Here is a 15,747-nt window from a genome sequence, read left to right on the forward strand (position 1 = left end):
CGAAAGCTGTTCACCGTCTGCTGCGACTGCAGACAGACAGAGAGCAGAGCTGCCCAGCGAGCAGCGAGAAAACTTGCTCACTGTTGAAGTCCAGCAACAAATCATTTCACATCTGCAGAAAACCAGCTGACATGCAGAGAGGCTGGATGGTTCCTGTTGTCACTGAGGCTCATTTGTGTGTTTTTTTTGTACCTGCTGAATAACACTTTGATTCTAATGCTGGTGGATAGTAAGAGCATGTAGCTGCTTCTGTGTGCAGAGGTGGAGGTGTCCATTTCTATCTTTAGGCTAGTAGCTGGCAGAGTAAATGAGTTGTGTACACTGGAGCTAAAAGGCTAACAGCTCATAGTAGTAAACAGTGTAAGTGCAGCATTAAGGCCACTCGTGCAGCAGCCTATAGAGCCGGTCAGGTCATGCTTACCTGCAGGACTGCTGCACCTGCATGAGCAATCTGAAAGAGTGTGTAAAAGTGTTCCAGTAAGCAGCACGAGGTTCATCTAAAGCAGGGGTAAGTAACCTGGGGCTCCAGAGCCATGTGTGGCTCTTGAGGCTGCTGCATTGTTTCCCTGTGGCTGTAAAAAAAAAATGATACGAAATGAATTACTGATTCCTTAACGTCGGCCCATTGGAATTTGTATTGTTCAATTGTAAAAGTGTGCAGCTAATATATGGCATTAAAAAGTCAACTAAATTGTGCATCAGAGCTTATGAAACTTACAAAAGTCTCCAGCCCAGTGCCTTAACCTTTAAATTTTGTCAACTTCATGTCTAGTTTTGAGTTTTTCTAGCTGGGGTTGCTTTCGATTCCAAATCTCTTGAGATATATTTTCGGTGTCCAGCCTCTCATTTGCATTTGGGCCCACACTTTAATCTTTTGAAATCATATTAAGAAATGCTCATTATGGCCTATTAGTAATGTTGATAGACTAATTTAGACTGAGTAGGCTGTTTTATCGTCAAGGCTCAAAATAGGGTTTGCGGCTCCATTCTGACATTTTTTCTCTTTTTTTGGCCAAAAATGGCTATTTTTTTTAGTAAAGGTTGCAGACACCTGATCTAAAGGGTGCAATAAACATGTAAAACCTGTCCCAGAGTAACAGAGAGTAGTAAATAAATCAGTAGTGAATCAGTCAGTAAATCAGTGGGGCACACAGTTAACTTGTCAGCCGTCGAGCGATAATGTGAGTGAGTCAACCAACCAGTCAGTCAGTCAGTCAGTCAGTCAGTCAGCCAGTCAGCCAATCAGCCGTCCCATCTCGCAGCCAGCGAGCCAATATGGCAGCTAGTCAACCAGCAAGGCATCCAGTCGGTCAGTCAGTGAGTCAGTTGTGGCAACAACATAGTGAGATTATCTGGAGCATGTGATGTATGTGTTTACACCTCTCTCTCTCTCTCTCTCTCTCTGTCGCTCTCTCTCTCTCGCTCTGTCTGACTGTGTCTCCCTGGTGTGATTGTTTCTCCACCTGAGTGCCTCCTCGCTGTCTGCTGCCACTCAGTCTGACTCACTCGTTCACCTTTTCCCTGTGAGATTGTGTGACTGTGTTCACTAAATGTCTGGACTCTTCACACGTTCCTGCAGCTGAACAGGCGCTTACTCCACATCAGCGTGTGACTCACAGATTCATTGATCTGCCGCTTCATTCATTAAACTCTCCGAAGGTGTTACACCGAGCAGACGTGTGGAAACTACGAGTCTGGTCACTTTTATTATTATTATTGTCAACAAATCCCATGAAAAGACATCAAACAGCAATAACTTGATCCTATTAACAAGTAGAATTTGTCTATCTGTCTGTGCAATATCAAACACACATCTGTGAGCCACACACACACACACACTGTAGTTTATTATACATACACCGTCCAGCTGCTGCAAACACTCACCACAGCAACAAGTGTGTATTAATCAACCGCTGTATTCAGTCCTCAACAAATCCTCTATTACCTCCTGTTTGTCTGTGAGCAGCTGTTTCAGAAAATGCCTCAGAACAAAGCAGAATAAAATGACATATTTGTGTTTTTAAATATTAACCAGTAGGCTTGGAGCTGAAAGCCACAGACAGGAGAATTGGTTGGCTGTCTGTGAGCCTCATGATGTAAATGGACTGCACTTATATAGCGCTTTTATCCAAAGCGCTTTACACTACAGACTGCGCTCATTCACCCATTCACACACACATTCATACTGGTGGCCGAGGCTACCAGGGCACACTGGTGCCACCTGCCACCATTGGGAATTCATTCACACACCGATGAATGCAGCATCGGGAGCAATTTGGGGTTCAGTATCTTGCTCAAGGATACTTCGACATGTAGGCTGTCATGGTCAGGGATCGAGCCACCAACCTTCCGATCAAGGAGTGGCCGCTCTACCAACTGAGCCACAGCCGCCCCTATGTAATAGTGATGTCACCAGCTTTGGTCAGAAACTACAAATATTCAACTGAAATGTCACATAGAGATGTGGGTTTTTTTTATATCAGACAATCTAGTCTCAAAGTTTCATTATTAGAAACGAAGGATCAGGTCATCTAAAGTTTGTCTAATATTTTTTATCTCAACATTATGAATATGCATTTTTAAACAGATTTTGTATACTTACTCATACTTTTAGCTGATAGTTTTCCATTTGAATTTCTGGCACTTGGATATAAAATTCATCATGCATCACCATGTTGCCTAAATAACCGGTCGGAGCTGGATGAGGCTGTCAGACAGAACTGATTTTGGATCTTTGGGCAGTTAGCAGCTGCAGGTCTGAACCACCAGCTGCTCAAAGCTACCAACAGAATTAACAGGAACCTTTCAGGCCTTTTTATTGCTGCGGTCTGCTGAAAGTTTTGCATCTCCAAAAACCTCTTCAGCCATTTCATTTAAACAGAGAAGTAGGAGTGTGTGTGTCCCATCAGATCACACAGGGTGCAGGTCTGGAAGTGTGACTGATTAGGAAACATCATAATTGCATTGCATTTCCCGCTGAGATTCTCTATTTTGTTACACTTCATTCCCCATTCAATGCACAGTCTAGACCAGACTAATTGAGTGTCTATGGTGTTGATTCAGGCTATTAACCATCTGCGCCTCTTCCTCTCTTTTCATCCCTCTCTCCTCACCCCCACCACCTCCTCCACTCCCCATCTCTCTCTCCTCTGCAGGAGTTTGGAGGACTAGTAGGATGCTGAGTATCTTTCCTCCTCTCCACTGTTCTCCACTTTGCTCTCCATGACCTGAGAGCGCCACCACAGCGGGAGGAACGAAACACCAGAAAGAGAGAGGAAGAGGAGGGCAGAAGGCCAGGGAAGGCAGGAAGGAAGGAACACACTTTTTTGTTGTTGTTGTTTGTTTTCCCTTTCCGAAATGGCGGCGACAGAGGCCAGCGCGGCGCCGGTGGTCCAAGAAGACGGGAAAACCCCCGAGAGCAAGCCGACGGAGGCCGAGCAACCGGCGAAAAACTCCAACGCAAACTCAGAGACTGTCAACAGCGAGGTTGTCGATAAAGATGGCACCGCTGTCAACAATGAAGTTGTCGACAACAAAGAGACTGTGAACAACGACACAGCGGCGGCAGCAGGAGCCGAGGAGGGAGAGGCAGCAGCAGGCGAGGAGGCAGCACCTCCTCAGAGCTCGGAAAACGCCTCCTCCGCTGAGCCCAAGACCTCCTTCCTGGACTCCTTCCTCAACAAGAGCGGCCTGGGGAAGGTGATGGGAGGAAGGAAGAAGAAGGAGCATGCCACAGCTGCCGGAGGAGGAGAGGAGAACGCAGCTGAAGGAGCGGAGAAAGAGGGAGAGAAAGGAGGTGAAGAGGCTGCAGCGGCTGAGGGAGGAGCAGAGGGAGGTGCAGAAGGAGATGCAGCAATAGAAAAAGCTCCAGAAAATGGAGAGAAGGAGGAGGACAAGAAAGCGGACAAGGGCAAACCGGCGGAGACTAAATCTACAGTCCGAGACCTGATCAGGAAGCCAGTGGCGAGGATCTTCTCCCACCGCAGCACCGAGAAGAAGGACGGTACTGCAGAACCCCAGAAACAAGTCAAGGTCCGCTCCAAGTCCCTGGACCGGCTGGAAGATGCCGAAGCACTTAACACTACTGCAGACTCCACCGTAGAGGAGGGTGGAGCAGCGGGAGGAGCAGAGGGAGGTGCAGAGGCCGGTGCAGAAGGAGGCGCAGAGGGAGAACAGAAAGCCTCCTCTTCCTCAGCAGCCACCAAGCACATGAAGCGCTGGCACTCCTTCAAGAAGCTCATGGCTCAGAAGGCGCACAAGAAGAGCGGAGGAGGTGAGGACGTGAAGGAGGACGGAGCGGAAGAAGGAGGTGGAGACTCCTCTACGCTCGACTCCAAAGAGTCGGGGCAGAAGAGGTGGAAGCTGAAACGCTCCTGGACCTTCCAGGGCCTGAAGAGGGACACGTCCATCGTCGGCATCAGCGGCAAGGCCAAGGGCTCCGACAGAGACTCTGCCGACAACGCCAAGCCAGAGGACGCGGCCGAGGGAGGAGAGGAGGCCAAGGCGGAGGGAGGAGCAGAAGAGGCCAAGGCAGAGGAAGGGGAGGAGAAGGAGAAAGCTGAGGGAGGCGAGGAGGAGAAGGCGGCAGCAGCAGCGGGAGGCGGGACGGTGACGCAACACGCCAACGAGATCTGGACCTCCTTCAAGAAGCGCGTCATCCCCAAGTCCAAACGTGCCAACACAGAGTGCGCCCCCAGCGGGGAGGAGGACGCAACTGCAGCCGCAGGTGAGTCGACAAAACAAGAGAGCAAGGAGACATTAACCCTCTAAACCTCTCAGCTTCATTTAAACAATTTGAGGCCCAAGCAGGTTCAATTATCCAATATTCATGTTCTGATGTCCCACCTCATGTTGGAATCCATACATCTCAGTGTCGATCTCTACCGAGCTTTTATTTCATGCTTACAATCATTTATAAGAAGCTTTAGAACAAATCATTACATATGTAGTGGAGAGTTTTTAGTGAGTATTACAGTCAAGCAGGGTTCAACATGGACCATTAAAACAGTTGGACAGGCTGACAGCGTGTTCACACAGACAGGCAGGAGGTGGTGGCTTGCTCATTCTGGGGGAGGTAATGTAATTGAACATCCTCCCAAATAAAATATTCAACATCTGATGGGAAATTCAAGTCACACTGTGGCTTCAGTCAACAGTAAAAACTAAATTTAGCCGACTCTCTGCTTTCTGGCTGCAGAAAGAAAAAGGTACAAATATACAGAGGGAGCAGCTATCTGGGTTTTTACTGAGGAGAATGGTTAAATGTTGACCTAAATTACTGTTTATGATGATCGTAGCTCGACTTTCCTTAAAGCTTGTGAGCTAAATGCAGAATTTGCAGCAGTGTCTCTAGTAGAGTAGAGTAGAGTAGATTGTTGTTGCATCTGGTATTTTTTCAAATTTGATTTCCACTCGGAGTAGATTTACTAAAAATCGATCTTCATCCAGACTATTTTAATGAGCCAATGATATGGCTGTATGTGTCACTATATAGTTTTTTTCCTCCCAAGTGGCCAAAAGGTAATTAAGCATCTTAAATGTAGTTATACTAATCATTATGCTTGTGAAACTCACCTGTTAATGAATTCATTTCCATCCTTTGTGATTGAGCTGTTTCCCTTAAATAGCAAATTTTTCAGAGACGATCAATAAATCTCAGCATTAATAAAGCAGTTTTAACCATTGCGCTGTTGTTCCTGCAGGTGAGGACGGAGCAGCAGAGGACGGTAAAGACGGCAAGTCAGCCAAGGCCAAGCGCTCACACTTCGGCCGTGCAGTTTCCCTGAAGAACTTCATCCTGCGAAAGGGCAAGTCCACCAGCGTGGACATGGGCGAGGGCGCCAAGGAGGAGGAGGAGGAGGCAGCGGAGGGAGAAGAAGCGGTGGAGGAAGGAGCTGCTGACGGGGAAGTTGCCACGGCGGCCGAGGAGACCAATGACAAAGATGCAGCAGAGGCCGAGAAGACGGCGGCGGCGCCTGAAGCAGAGGCGGCAAAGGAGGAGGAGAAGGAGAAGGAGAAGGAGAAGACGCCGGCCGAAGCTCCGGTGACCAACGGGGAGAACGGCTGCACCAACGGCACGGGGGAGGAGAACGCCACACACAATCACCAGGAGGAGGAGAAGACGACAGGGGGCAGCCCTGTGAAGAAGGGCAAGGAGACGGCAGGGGCGAAAGAGGAGGCGAACGCCAAGATCATCAACACCACGGCGGCTGTGAACAGCGGTGAGTTAGAGCACGCCGACCGGGACTCTGCTGAGCCACAAAACATCAGCAGCAGCAAAGAAGGAGATACTAACAACAGACAACAACAACAAGCACCAGCACTAACAAACCATAGCAGTAAGCAAGAGGCTGAGCTAGCACGAGCCGTTAGCGAGGAGCAGGAGGAGGGGGAGGGAAGGGAGGCGGAGTCTCCACACAATGGAGGCTGTCACGAGTCATGTGACCAGGGAGAGAGGGATGAGGAGGAGGAGGGGGAGGAGGAGGAAGATGAGGAGGAGGAGATGAGGAAGAGGGATCTCCGAGAGGCAGCGGTGGCCATCGTTCAGAACGTAATGTCAGCAGCAACTGACCAGTTAGAGAGGGAGCTGTGTGTCGACAACGGGCTGAACGGGTGTTATCATGCCGACATTTGATACTAAGAACACACAGACACTGACACATTCATGCACAGTAAAACACATGAAACACACCTAAATGTGCCAAATGTAAAGTTACACGTTAGCACAGACTAGTGCACACACACAGAAACACGTTTTGAGGAATTGTTCAACATGTTGAGAAATACACTTATTTTCCAAGCATTAGATGAGAAGACTCACATTAATTTCATGTCCGTGTGTTAAGTAAAGAGCTGGACGTCGTTAGCCTAGCTTAGCATAAAGACAGGAAGCGGCTTTCTTGGCTCGTCAAGCCTGCCTATGGTCTTCGTAAAAACTTATGTTCATTGGCAGTGCACTCTTTGTGCCTTCGGAGCATCTAAATAATTTAATGTTATCCTTTAATTAATTATAAAGTATATAACTGCATATTCTCTGTACTTTCCATCATTTCAAGAATCATAATTATTATGATTATTACATCCCAACTAACAACAGATGTCGGATAGACAAAAGATTTGTTCCTGTCATTTGTTATTACTGTATTGTGAACTTGTGCTAAGCTAGGCTAACAACAAACATCCTCCAGCTGCGTACTTAACACACACATACACACACACACAAACACACACACACACACACACACACACACACTGAAAAAGTGTATTTCCCCAAATGATGAACTATGTATTTTAAGTTGCAGACACATGATTTAAGCCACTGTATATGCAGCAGTACATATACTTCGGCATGTCAACTCTTCTGAGTGATTGCATGATAAAATCTAATGCAGCAGTTCTTCCCTTTAAAGAAGTCGTAGTGTAGTTGTTAAACACGTGTTTGTTAACATGTAAATAACCGGAGAGTGTTTGATAGAGAGAAGGAGAGAGAGAGAGAGAGAGAGAGAGAGAGAGAGAGAGAGAGAGAGAGAGAGAGACATCCCTTTCATTCAGTCTCTGCTGATTTCATTACAGTGTCGAGTTCATGAGCAGCCAAACAGCGAAACCACTTAACAAACACAAGGACTCAGGTGGTGAGTGTGGGTTCCCAGGGCAGCGTGAACTTGCATAAAAATATGAATATCACATAACTGATACAGTGCAGGCAGCCGCGATGAAAGAGCAGCTTTAACATGTTGGATTCTTTACTTTTATGTGGTGCAGTCTTTAATGACCTGCAGACATGAAGGGATTTAGAACTGAAATTAAATGATGGAGATGAAATTTTTAAATCTCCTGACATTTTAAGCTTCTTTTTATTCATCTCAAGGCTTTTATTTATTTGTTTTCGAAGCAGTTTTCCAGCTTCACTTGTCGTTCCCACCTGGGACCTAAAGCTGGGAGCTACTGGACACAGAGCACGAGTCGGTGATGTGAACCACCAGGCGCTCTGTGTCCTCCTCCATTATGAATCAGTCCCAGCCTCCTCTCTGTTCAGTCCCAGCCTCAGCTCGGTGTCCAGCAGCCGCCACGCTTTGATCTCTCACAGCACGGCAGATGTTTGTGCAGAGCGCCGCGGCTCCTGCTGCCGCCGTGCCACTCGCTGGAAACCTCTTTGAAGCTCAAACTCTTTTGCTAAAATTGAACTCTGTTTAACACAGTGTTCGGCTCACTGAGGCCGTAAACTGTGCCGAGCTCTCCACGCACCAGCACTTGCTTTTTACTGCAAGTAGCATTCAGTATGAGATGAGAAGCACATCAGATACACAATCACACGACCGGTACTTAATGTTTTTGTATGATTTCCTGCTAAATCTTTTGCAGTGCAATTCCTGCAAAATGTGATAAATGCTGTTTTCAGCTCATAACCACAACTCACTGTTGACCTATGACGCTCGCTGTTATGTACCCTACGTTTTTTAAACATGTGTAACGATTAGGTTTAGGAACCAAAATCCCTCTCCTAACGTTAGGAAAAAAGAACAGGTTTAGGCTTTAAAAACTTACGGACATAACTTCCTTCAACGGGACACAAAGATGTCTCATGGTCTCTTGGTTGAAATTAGGAGGTTTTCACCCATAAAGTACATGGCTTTAACATGAAGTTGCTTCTTCACTGCACAGAGTTTCGTGGCAAACCAACGAATTCCTGTGCATCACATTTCGTAGGAAGTTTCTGTTTCATAGACGTGTTAAACTGAGTTAGAACTGTAACACATCATGTGGGTTGTTAGCTCAGGGAAGATCTTCCCATTAGTAGTCTCCAAACCTGACTAGAAAACTCTTGAGGGTAGAGTGATGTACAGTTAGGCTGCACTGACACCAGATCAGGTGCTGTGCATTCAGGGGACCACAGGCATAGGTTTTACAGTCTTTAAAGTTTTAAAAATGCTTCATTTTAACCAAGTTTTTAAGGTTAGGAAAATGCTTCCATTGAAAAAAAAATACTTAAGGAAAAATGATTGATTTTCATTTCAAAATCTGGTATTTTATCTGCACAATTATTTTAAAAAATGAAAAACGCAGCAAGTCTGCTGCAGAAAGTTGGAAAAGAATCAACTTTTGGAGAAACGTCTCCTGTGGCCGATCATGTAACCTGCGATCAGAAGGTTCTGAATTCTGAAAACAACACGGTGCAACGTGATGTTATGTTTCACCTGCAGACCATCACATGCTAACAACAGGGGAACACAATGGAGACACAAATGGAAAACACTCCCACATCTTAGACTGATTGTTGCAACACCTGATTCAGTGTGAATGCAGCGTTCCTAAGAGTATTGTGCAGTTAATATAGCGCCATAGAAATCATTTCAATTTTGGTTTGATTTCCCTAAACAGCAGGTTTTGGCCCGTGTAAGGCAGCTATTAAGGACAATTTCTTTTATTCAGCACCATGTCCTTATTATGAGTTTTTCCATCGTAATTAGGATATAGGAGTTGATGTAAACAGTGTTAAATATAAGTATTTATAACCTGGTGCCTTTATTGCATTGTACTGCCGCTCCATTGATCCAATTAGGAAGTATACAACAGTCTTTAGATTCAATTTTCAATGCATAGTTTAAATTTTATACAACGTTGTGCCCACCAGCACAGAAGAAGAGCACAGTATCCTTCACTCATACTTCCCACAACTAAATCTGCTGCTGTTTTAGGTCAAAGTTAAACTGTAAACGGCTGGTGAAGTGAACACGGAACAGCTCTTAGAAACCACAAGAAAATAACCTTAAAAGAAGCTCCAGCTCATGGTTTAAGCCACTTCTTTATTTCATCAGACGTGCACGAGTTAAAAGTTGTTGCTCAAACTTCCTTTACGTATGCAGCCCCACAGAAACTGTTTATTCATTAGATTATATAAATGTATGCAGATTTGATTACCGTCTCTATACAATCAGTCTTCCAGCCGACAGAAGCAGCTCACTGTAAGCTGTTGCTCAAACATTGCAGTTATGATAAGAGACTTCACACTTCGTCTTCCATCACAGCGCTGAGCGAGACACCAAAATGATCGATAACTGATAACTCAGGAAATGTTTTGCACGATTGACAATTTCTCTAGAAATGCTCAAACTGTGATTGTGAACATGTGATTCTGTTTTAAAGGGAAGTACACACAATGCTCAGCTTCAAGCCCTTAAGCTAGTGCTAAAAATATATGCTGCAGAACTCCAAAAAGTATGAGCAATTTAGGATTTTTAAGAAGGGATAAAAGCACCCAAAGCTTCCTGCAGACCCTGGCCCTCGGTGTTCATACCTCCTCGATCCTCTAGCTGACAGGCAGCTGGCTGCTAGCTCTAACTAGCTGTAGCTTAGGTAGTTAGCTCTCTGTTTGCTGTGGAAGAGAAAAGCTGGTTTAGCAGACATCAATAGAGTTGAGTCCATCAACGGATTAGTGGGCAAAATCAAAGTGTCACGGAGCCTCTTCAACAAGCCAGATTAACTAGCCTTCTCTCTCGCCGCCGGGTCGTAACCAGACAGAAACAGAGCATATTCCAGTCAGCTGATTTTATTTCAGGGAAAAGTTTCTCCTTCAGGTGTGTGAGCTGTGAGGAGAAAGGCACAAACAGATCAGAACAAAGTGGGGAGGCAGACAGACTGAACATCTTCCTGTGATCATGTGATAATGATGATTATCTATTATAATGTGGCAACACTTGTCATATTTTCCTTCTAAAAATTGTTGTGTTGTTGTTGTTTGCTTTGTGTACGTCCTTAACATAAACTAACTAACGTAAACTAACCAACACTAGAGAGACATCAGCACTAAACCACTAAACACACATGACACATATAACCCTTTTTATATGACTGTTTATTATTATTATTATTATTTTTCCAAGACCTATTTTTTAATACATTTTTTCAATCTCTTCTGTTATCATTTACCAGACAAAAAGGCGGGAAACGTGTGAGGCCACACAAAGAGGATTAGAACTGCCCGGGATTCGCTGAGCAAGGAGCTCTGAGCCCCGCCCCCCTTAACTCCTCCTCCTCCTCCTCCTCCTCCTCCTCCTCCTCCTCCTCCTCCTCCTCCTCCTCCTCTCTCCCTTCATCCCTCCTCCTCCTGCCTCCCGAATAAACGGAGTAATCACGTGTTAACAGAACACCATGGTGAGAAAGAGAGAGAGAAAGAGATTGAGAGAATGAGAAAGATGCAATTCATGTAGATGAGAAGTGAAAAATAATAATTACTCAGAAAGCAATAATTCAAGCCCTTCTTTTCATCCCCATCCATCCATTCATCCCTTCATCCATCCCTCCATCCATCCATCCCTCCCTCCGTCCGATACATGCATACAGACATACAAACATGTACATCCAGTGTTTTTATTTTTTCTTTGCTTGTCTGTGAGATTTTATATTGTCTACGAGAGAAAAGAAAAATGCAGAAATGTAAAAAATGAAAATCGAGACATTCCACCCCCCCCGTTCCCCCGGCGCCCTATTTTCCTCCTCGTCAAGCTACTTAACTGCTCTCTGTCTCTGCCGACTCCTGATTGGTGGATTAAAAGAACAAAAAAGGAAAAAAAAAGACTGTTAGTTTTATATTGACGGCCATTCTGGTTTGTAGTCCCCCGCCCTGCCCCTCCCCCTCCCGTAGATCTGACAGTAAGCAGGACCATGTTGCTACAGTATATAAACTGCCCTGAGGACTGCCACCCCAACCAACACTGCAATGTCTTCAGCTCTGTGTGTTTAATGTTTTTAGACTGTTATATTGTGTACATGCATTAAAAAAAAGAAGAAAAAAACACCATCAAATATTAAAGGTCAAAATGTTTTTCTTTTTCTTCTTCCTGTTCGGTTTGGATTCTCTTTTTTCTTTCTTGTTTTATTTTTTAAAAACACATCTTCTCACTGTTACCGCAGTCTGGCGATATGCTGTAATTAAAAAAAATGATGATAATAATGATGATGTTTTGTTGGTCCAAGTTTTCACATGTCCGCTAGCAAATTGTCAAGAAAAAAATAGTACAATAAAGACTAAAATCTAACAACTAAACTGCAAGTCATTGTGGGGGTTTCTATTTTTATCTGGATGATTGAATGTGTGCAGACGGGCGGGGCAGGGGGGGCGGGGCCTGGAACACCATTGGACGTTCATTAATCTGTGTATCGATAATCTCATCCTTTTACGTAATGGGCACAATAATACGAGATTTCTTTGTATTAAAGTAGATCTGTGTGTATTATCTGCAGGACGTCCATATGCCAGCTGCAGCCTCCTCACACCGCCGCTGCTCCACTATGTTTCTGTTTTACACGTTCAGACGAAACTCTGAAGGGCACAGTGACCTTCAGCCCTCTGGAGCATGTTGGTCCTGTGGAAACATACGACTGAAACAGTTGTTGTAGCTCATCTTCAATTATTTCACATTTAGAAATAGACAGAGAACATGCAGCTAAAGTAAAATATAAAGATAAAATGTACTCTGTCTCACCAGGGCTGTTCTTTCTTTATTGTTTGGGTAACTGGCCCTTTATTCCAATAAAGACCAATCATACGTGTGACTCCATACAGAGACATTTTAGACCAGCAACCAAACTTTTCTTCAGGGAATCCATTTTATAAACGAAACAAACCATCATGAGCAAGAGTGAAGAGCAAGTTTATTCATAAATATAAAATTTTTTAACCATTTTTACTGCCATTTTATGCTCATCTCATTGAAAATATAACAAGTTTAAATAACAATAATGCAGAAGTTCCCACATTTTTTTCTGAAAGCCGATCTTTTGTTAATATTTCCAAGCCCCTTCACAATTAAATGTGGCGTCTCTTCATTACTTTATGTTCTGGTGAGGCCGAGGGGAGATATATAGCATCATATTTACTTATTGAGCTTAAGCTCTCTTTTTCCCTGCTAGACTCTTAAATTTGATCAGTCTTTTAGTCTTTCTATCAATGCTTGGTGGAGAAAGTTTTTGAAGAGATCGTGCCTGTAAGCAGAGCAGATCAATAGCAGATCAATGCTTCATTATCAGCCACATCAGCTCTATTTCAAGTCCAGTCCCATAAGATACAATTTTACTTACACATTGCTTGTGTGATCGGAGGTCTGCTGGCGTTCTAGATTGCACTAGAGAATTTTTTGCAAATTAATTTGGCGACCCAAATAAAAAATCTCCTGCAACAACCCAGTCTGAAGGAATTTGTAAGACCTTTAAGACCTTTAAAATCTTTAAAATCTCAGTCACTACATGGTTTACAGGATAGAAAAAGAGACTCAAGCAAATCTCGCTTTAAATATATTCAGGTAAAGAAAGTAGAATTTCCTCAGCATGTACTTATTGTATGCAACATGGAAGTGTAGCTTAGGTTTCCTTATCTGAAATAGACTAGAGAAACTGGGCTTATTTGTATTTGCACTGAAGTTACAAATTCATTAACATAATACAAATGAAAGTTTAATTCCAAGGCGGAAAACTGTCGTGAGCCAGGCTGAAGAAAGGGAAGCTGAAACAGTAGAAACATTTTCTTTCTTTTTGACATGTTGGGAAAAAAAGAAACACGAAGATAAAAATGTTTCTGCTCATGTTGAGCTCATTCTGTCTCCAGTTTCTCTTCACACTTCTTCACAATTCTTTCACCAACAATTAAAAGAAACATTTTTTTAGCTTCTAATTTTTCTTTCCTGAGGGAGCTAGATGTCCTCACTGCTGCTGTGTAGCTTCTTCTTTCCTCCTGACGATGTTAGATCAGTTGGATCAGTCTGTCCAGCACCATGAGCTGCTTCAGTTCTTTTCAACACTGTTTCCTGTGTTCTAGCACATGCATTTTAATATTAGAAGCATAAAAATGACCTCTTTTAGTCTAGGATCAGAAATATAAAGGTATATTTCCATACATCTGTATTTCTTTACTAACTTGCTGCTCAGACTCACAGACCTCCATCATTACTGAGATGATGGTGAGCATCCTGTCAAAGTGTCCTTGAGCCAAACTGTGAACCTGCTCGCTCTGTAAGCACATCTGAATGTGAACTGCTGACATACCTGAAAAAATGAACAAAGGAAACTGCAAGACATGTCAGACAAACTGTGAGAAGTTCAGTCAGAACACTGAGGTCACACTGAGGCACTTTAACTGAACTCAGCCTCAAGTTTCCGTTGGGATGGGAATTTAATTTGATGTTTAATTTAACACTTTCAGCTTTGTCCAAATTCTGACTCCTTTATAAAAAAGCTTTCAGGTGTGCAGAGAGAAGAGACTGAGCTGGAGCTGAACTTTACATGGTAATTTTATCATTTATTTCAATGCAATTCTGAAGTTTAGTTGTGATTATGTAAAACTATTTTTTTTTTTAAATAATTTCTAAGTTCAGTGTTAGAAAATATGCATCTTTTATGTGAGAAAATTGTTAAATGAAAAAGGAACTTTGGCAGTTTTGGGCATTTTCTAACCAGCATTTTTCACACAACAGTAACATAACTTCTTTCAATAAATAACATTTAATTTAGTTAATTTTCTTTGTGGATATAGCAGTATTATGAATCGTTCTAAAACTTTGATTGCTTCCGAAATGACAGAAAAGGTTGGTGTCATGTGGTGTTTATTGGTGTTTGTTCAAGGTTCAAGGTAGAAATGTTTCCATATAAAATATTCAGCATGCAGGAAAAGAAAACTGTGTTTCTTCTCTGTTACGGTTTACACAACAAGAACAAATCAAACAAGTACAAAGACTGTAGAGTGTTATTTAGTCAGGGTTCGTACAAAGTCTGGAAAGTTCGGAAAATACCTAATTTTAACTGTTATGTTTCTGAAAGATATGGAATATTCTTCAACATAATCTGGTGTTTCATCGACACAATCAATCATGTAAACCAAGAATCTTTTTATTTTTGAGATTAAATAATCCTGTCTTCATTTGTTTGTTGTCTCCGTTTCACTCTGCGGCGCCGTGACAGTCTGGACATTTTAGGCAGGTTTAGACAAAATGCAATGGATGAAACATATAGAAAATTAATTCTTATTAAAGTAAAAATGTGAATTCTTATATTTAACAAAGTTAAACGGACCTGACAGTCTGTATAAATGTCTCATAACTTCCAGCTCATTGTAGACTTCACTCTTCCTTAAACTGCAACTGTGAGCGTCCCTCAGAGGGTCTGCGGGCCGCATGCTGAGCCTCCCAGCAGCAGTAATAACAGCGTGTGTCTCGCCGTCTGTAAAGTGCGTGGTGACGATAATTCCCTACTGTCAGTTGAAATCGGCAGCATACTGTCTTGCTGTCAGCCAAATCTCTGGGATTATGTTATTACAGCCGTAATGCCAGAGTACAGTAGCTACACACACACAGACACACACACACACACACACACACACACACACACACACACAAATACAACCTTAGGAAAACTGATGCTTTGTGGTTAAAAGACGTTTTAATGGACAAAGTGGGTAATAATGTTGTCAGTTCTGACGACATGTTGGAGTGTAAATGAACAGCGATGAGATCCACAGGAACTCGGAGCGTCCTCGATGAACTGGAAGCAGCTTTTTGAAACAGATGGAGAATATGTCGGGATAATGATAATGTCTGAGTGGTTACAGGCGTCTGTAGATCTGTCTTCCAGTGGGTTACACTCGAGGTCAAAGACATGGAACAGATGGATTACATGTCAGGATTATAACGTAAAGACAACTGCTGCTAAAGATGCAGTGAACACCTACATGTACCGGCTTCTGTCTTACATTAAATCACA

General features: G+C 43.4%; 1 protein-coding gene across 1 annotated transcript in view; it reads left to right on the plus strand.

Moving 5' to 3' along the window:
- si:ch211-137a8.4 (nucleolar and coiled-body phosphoprotein 1) overlaps nucleotides 1-12,043 on the plus strand; it is a 37,083-nt gene extending 25,040 nt beyond the window's left edge. The window contains exons 2-4 of the mRNA XM_059330994.1: nucleotides 3,156-4,726; nucleotides 5,703-6,221; nucleotides 10,930-12,043. Coding sequence (XP_059186977.1) covers nucleotides 3,358-4,726; nucleotides 5,703-6,221; nucleotides 10,930-10,952 — 1,911 coding nt within the window. The 5' untranslated portion in view covers nucleotides 3,156-3,357 and the 3' untranslated portion in view covers nucleotides 10,953-12,043. The remainder of the gene's footprint in view (nucleotides 1-3,155; nucleotides 4,727-5,702; nucleotides 6,222-10,929) is intronic.
- The last annotated feature ends 3,704 nt before the right edge of the window (nucleotides 12,044-15,747 follow it).

The sequence above is a fragment of the Centropristis striata genome, chromosome 4 (genome assembly GCF_030273125.1).
Source record: "Centropristis striata isolate RG_2023a ecotype Rhode Island chromosome 4, C.striata_1.0, whole genome shotgun sequence".
NCBI lineage: Eukaryota > Metazoa > Chordata > Actinopteri > Perciformes > Serranidae > Centropristis > Centropristis striata.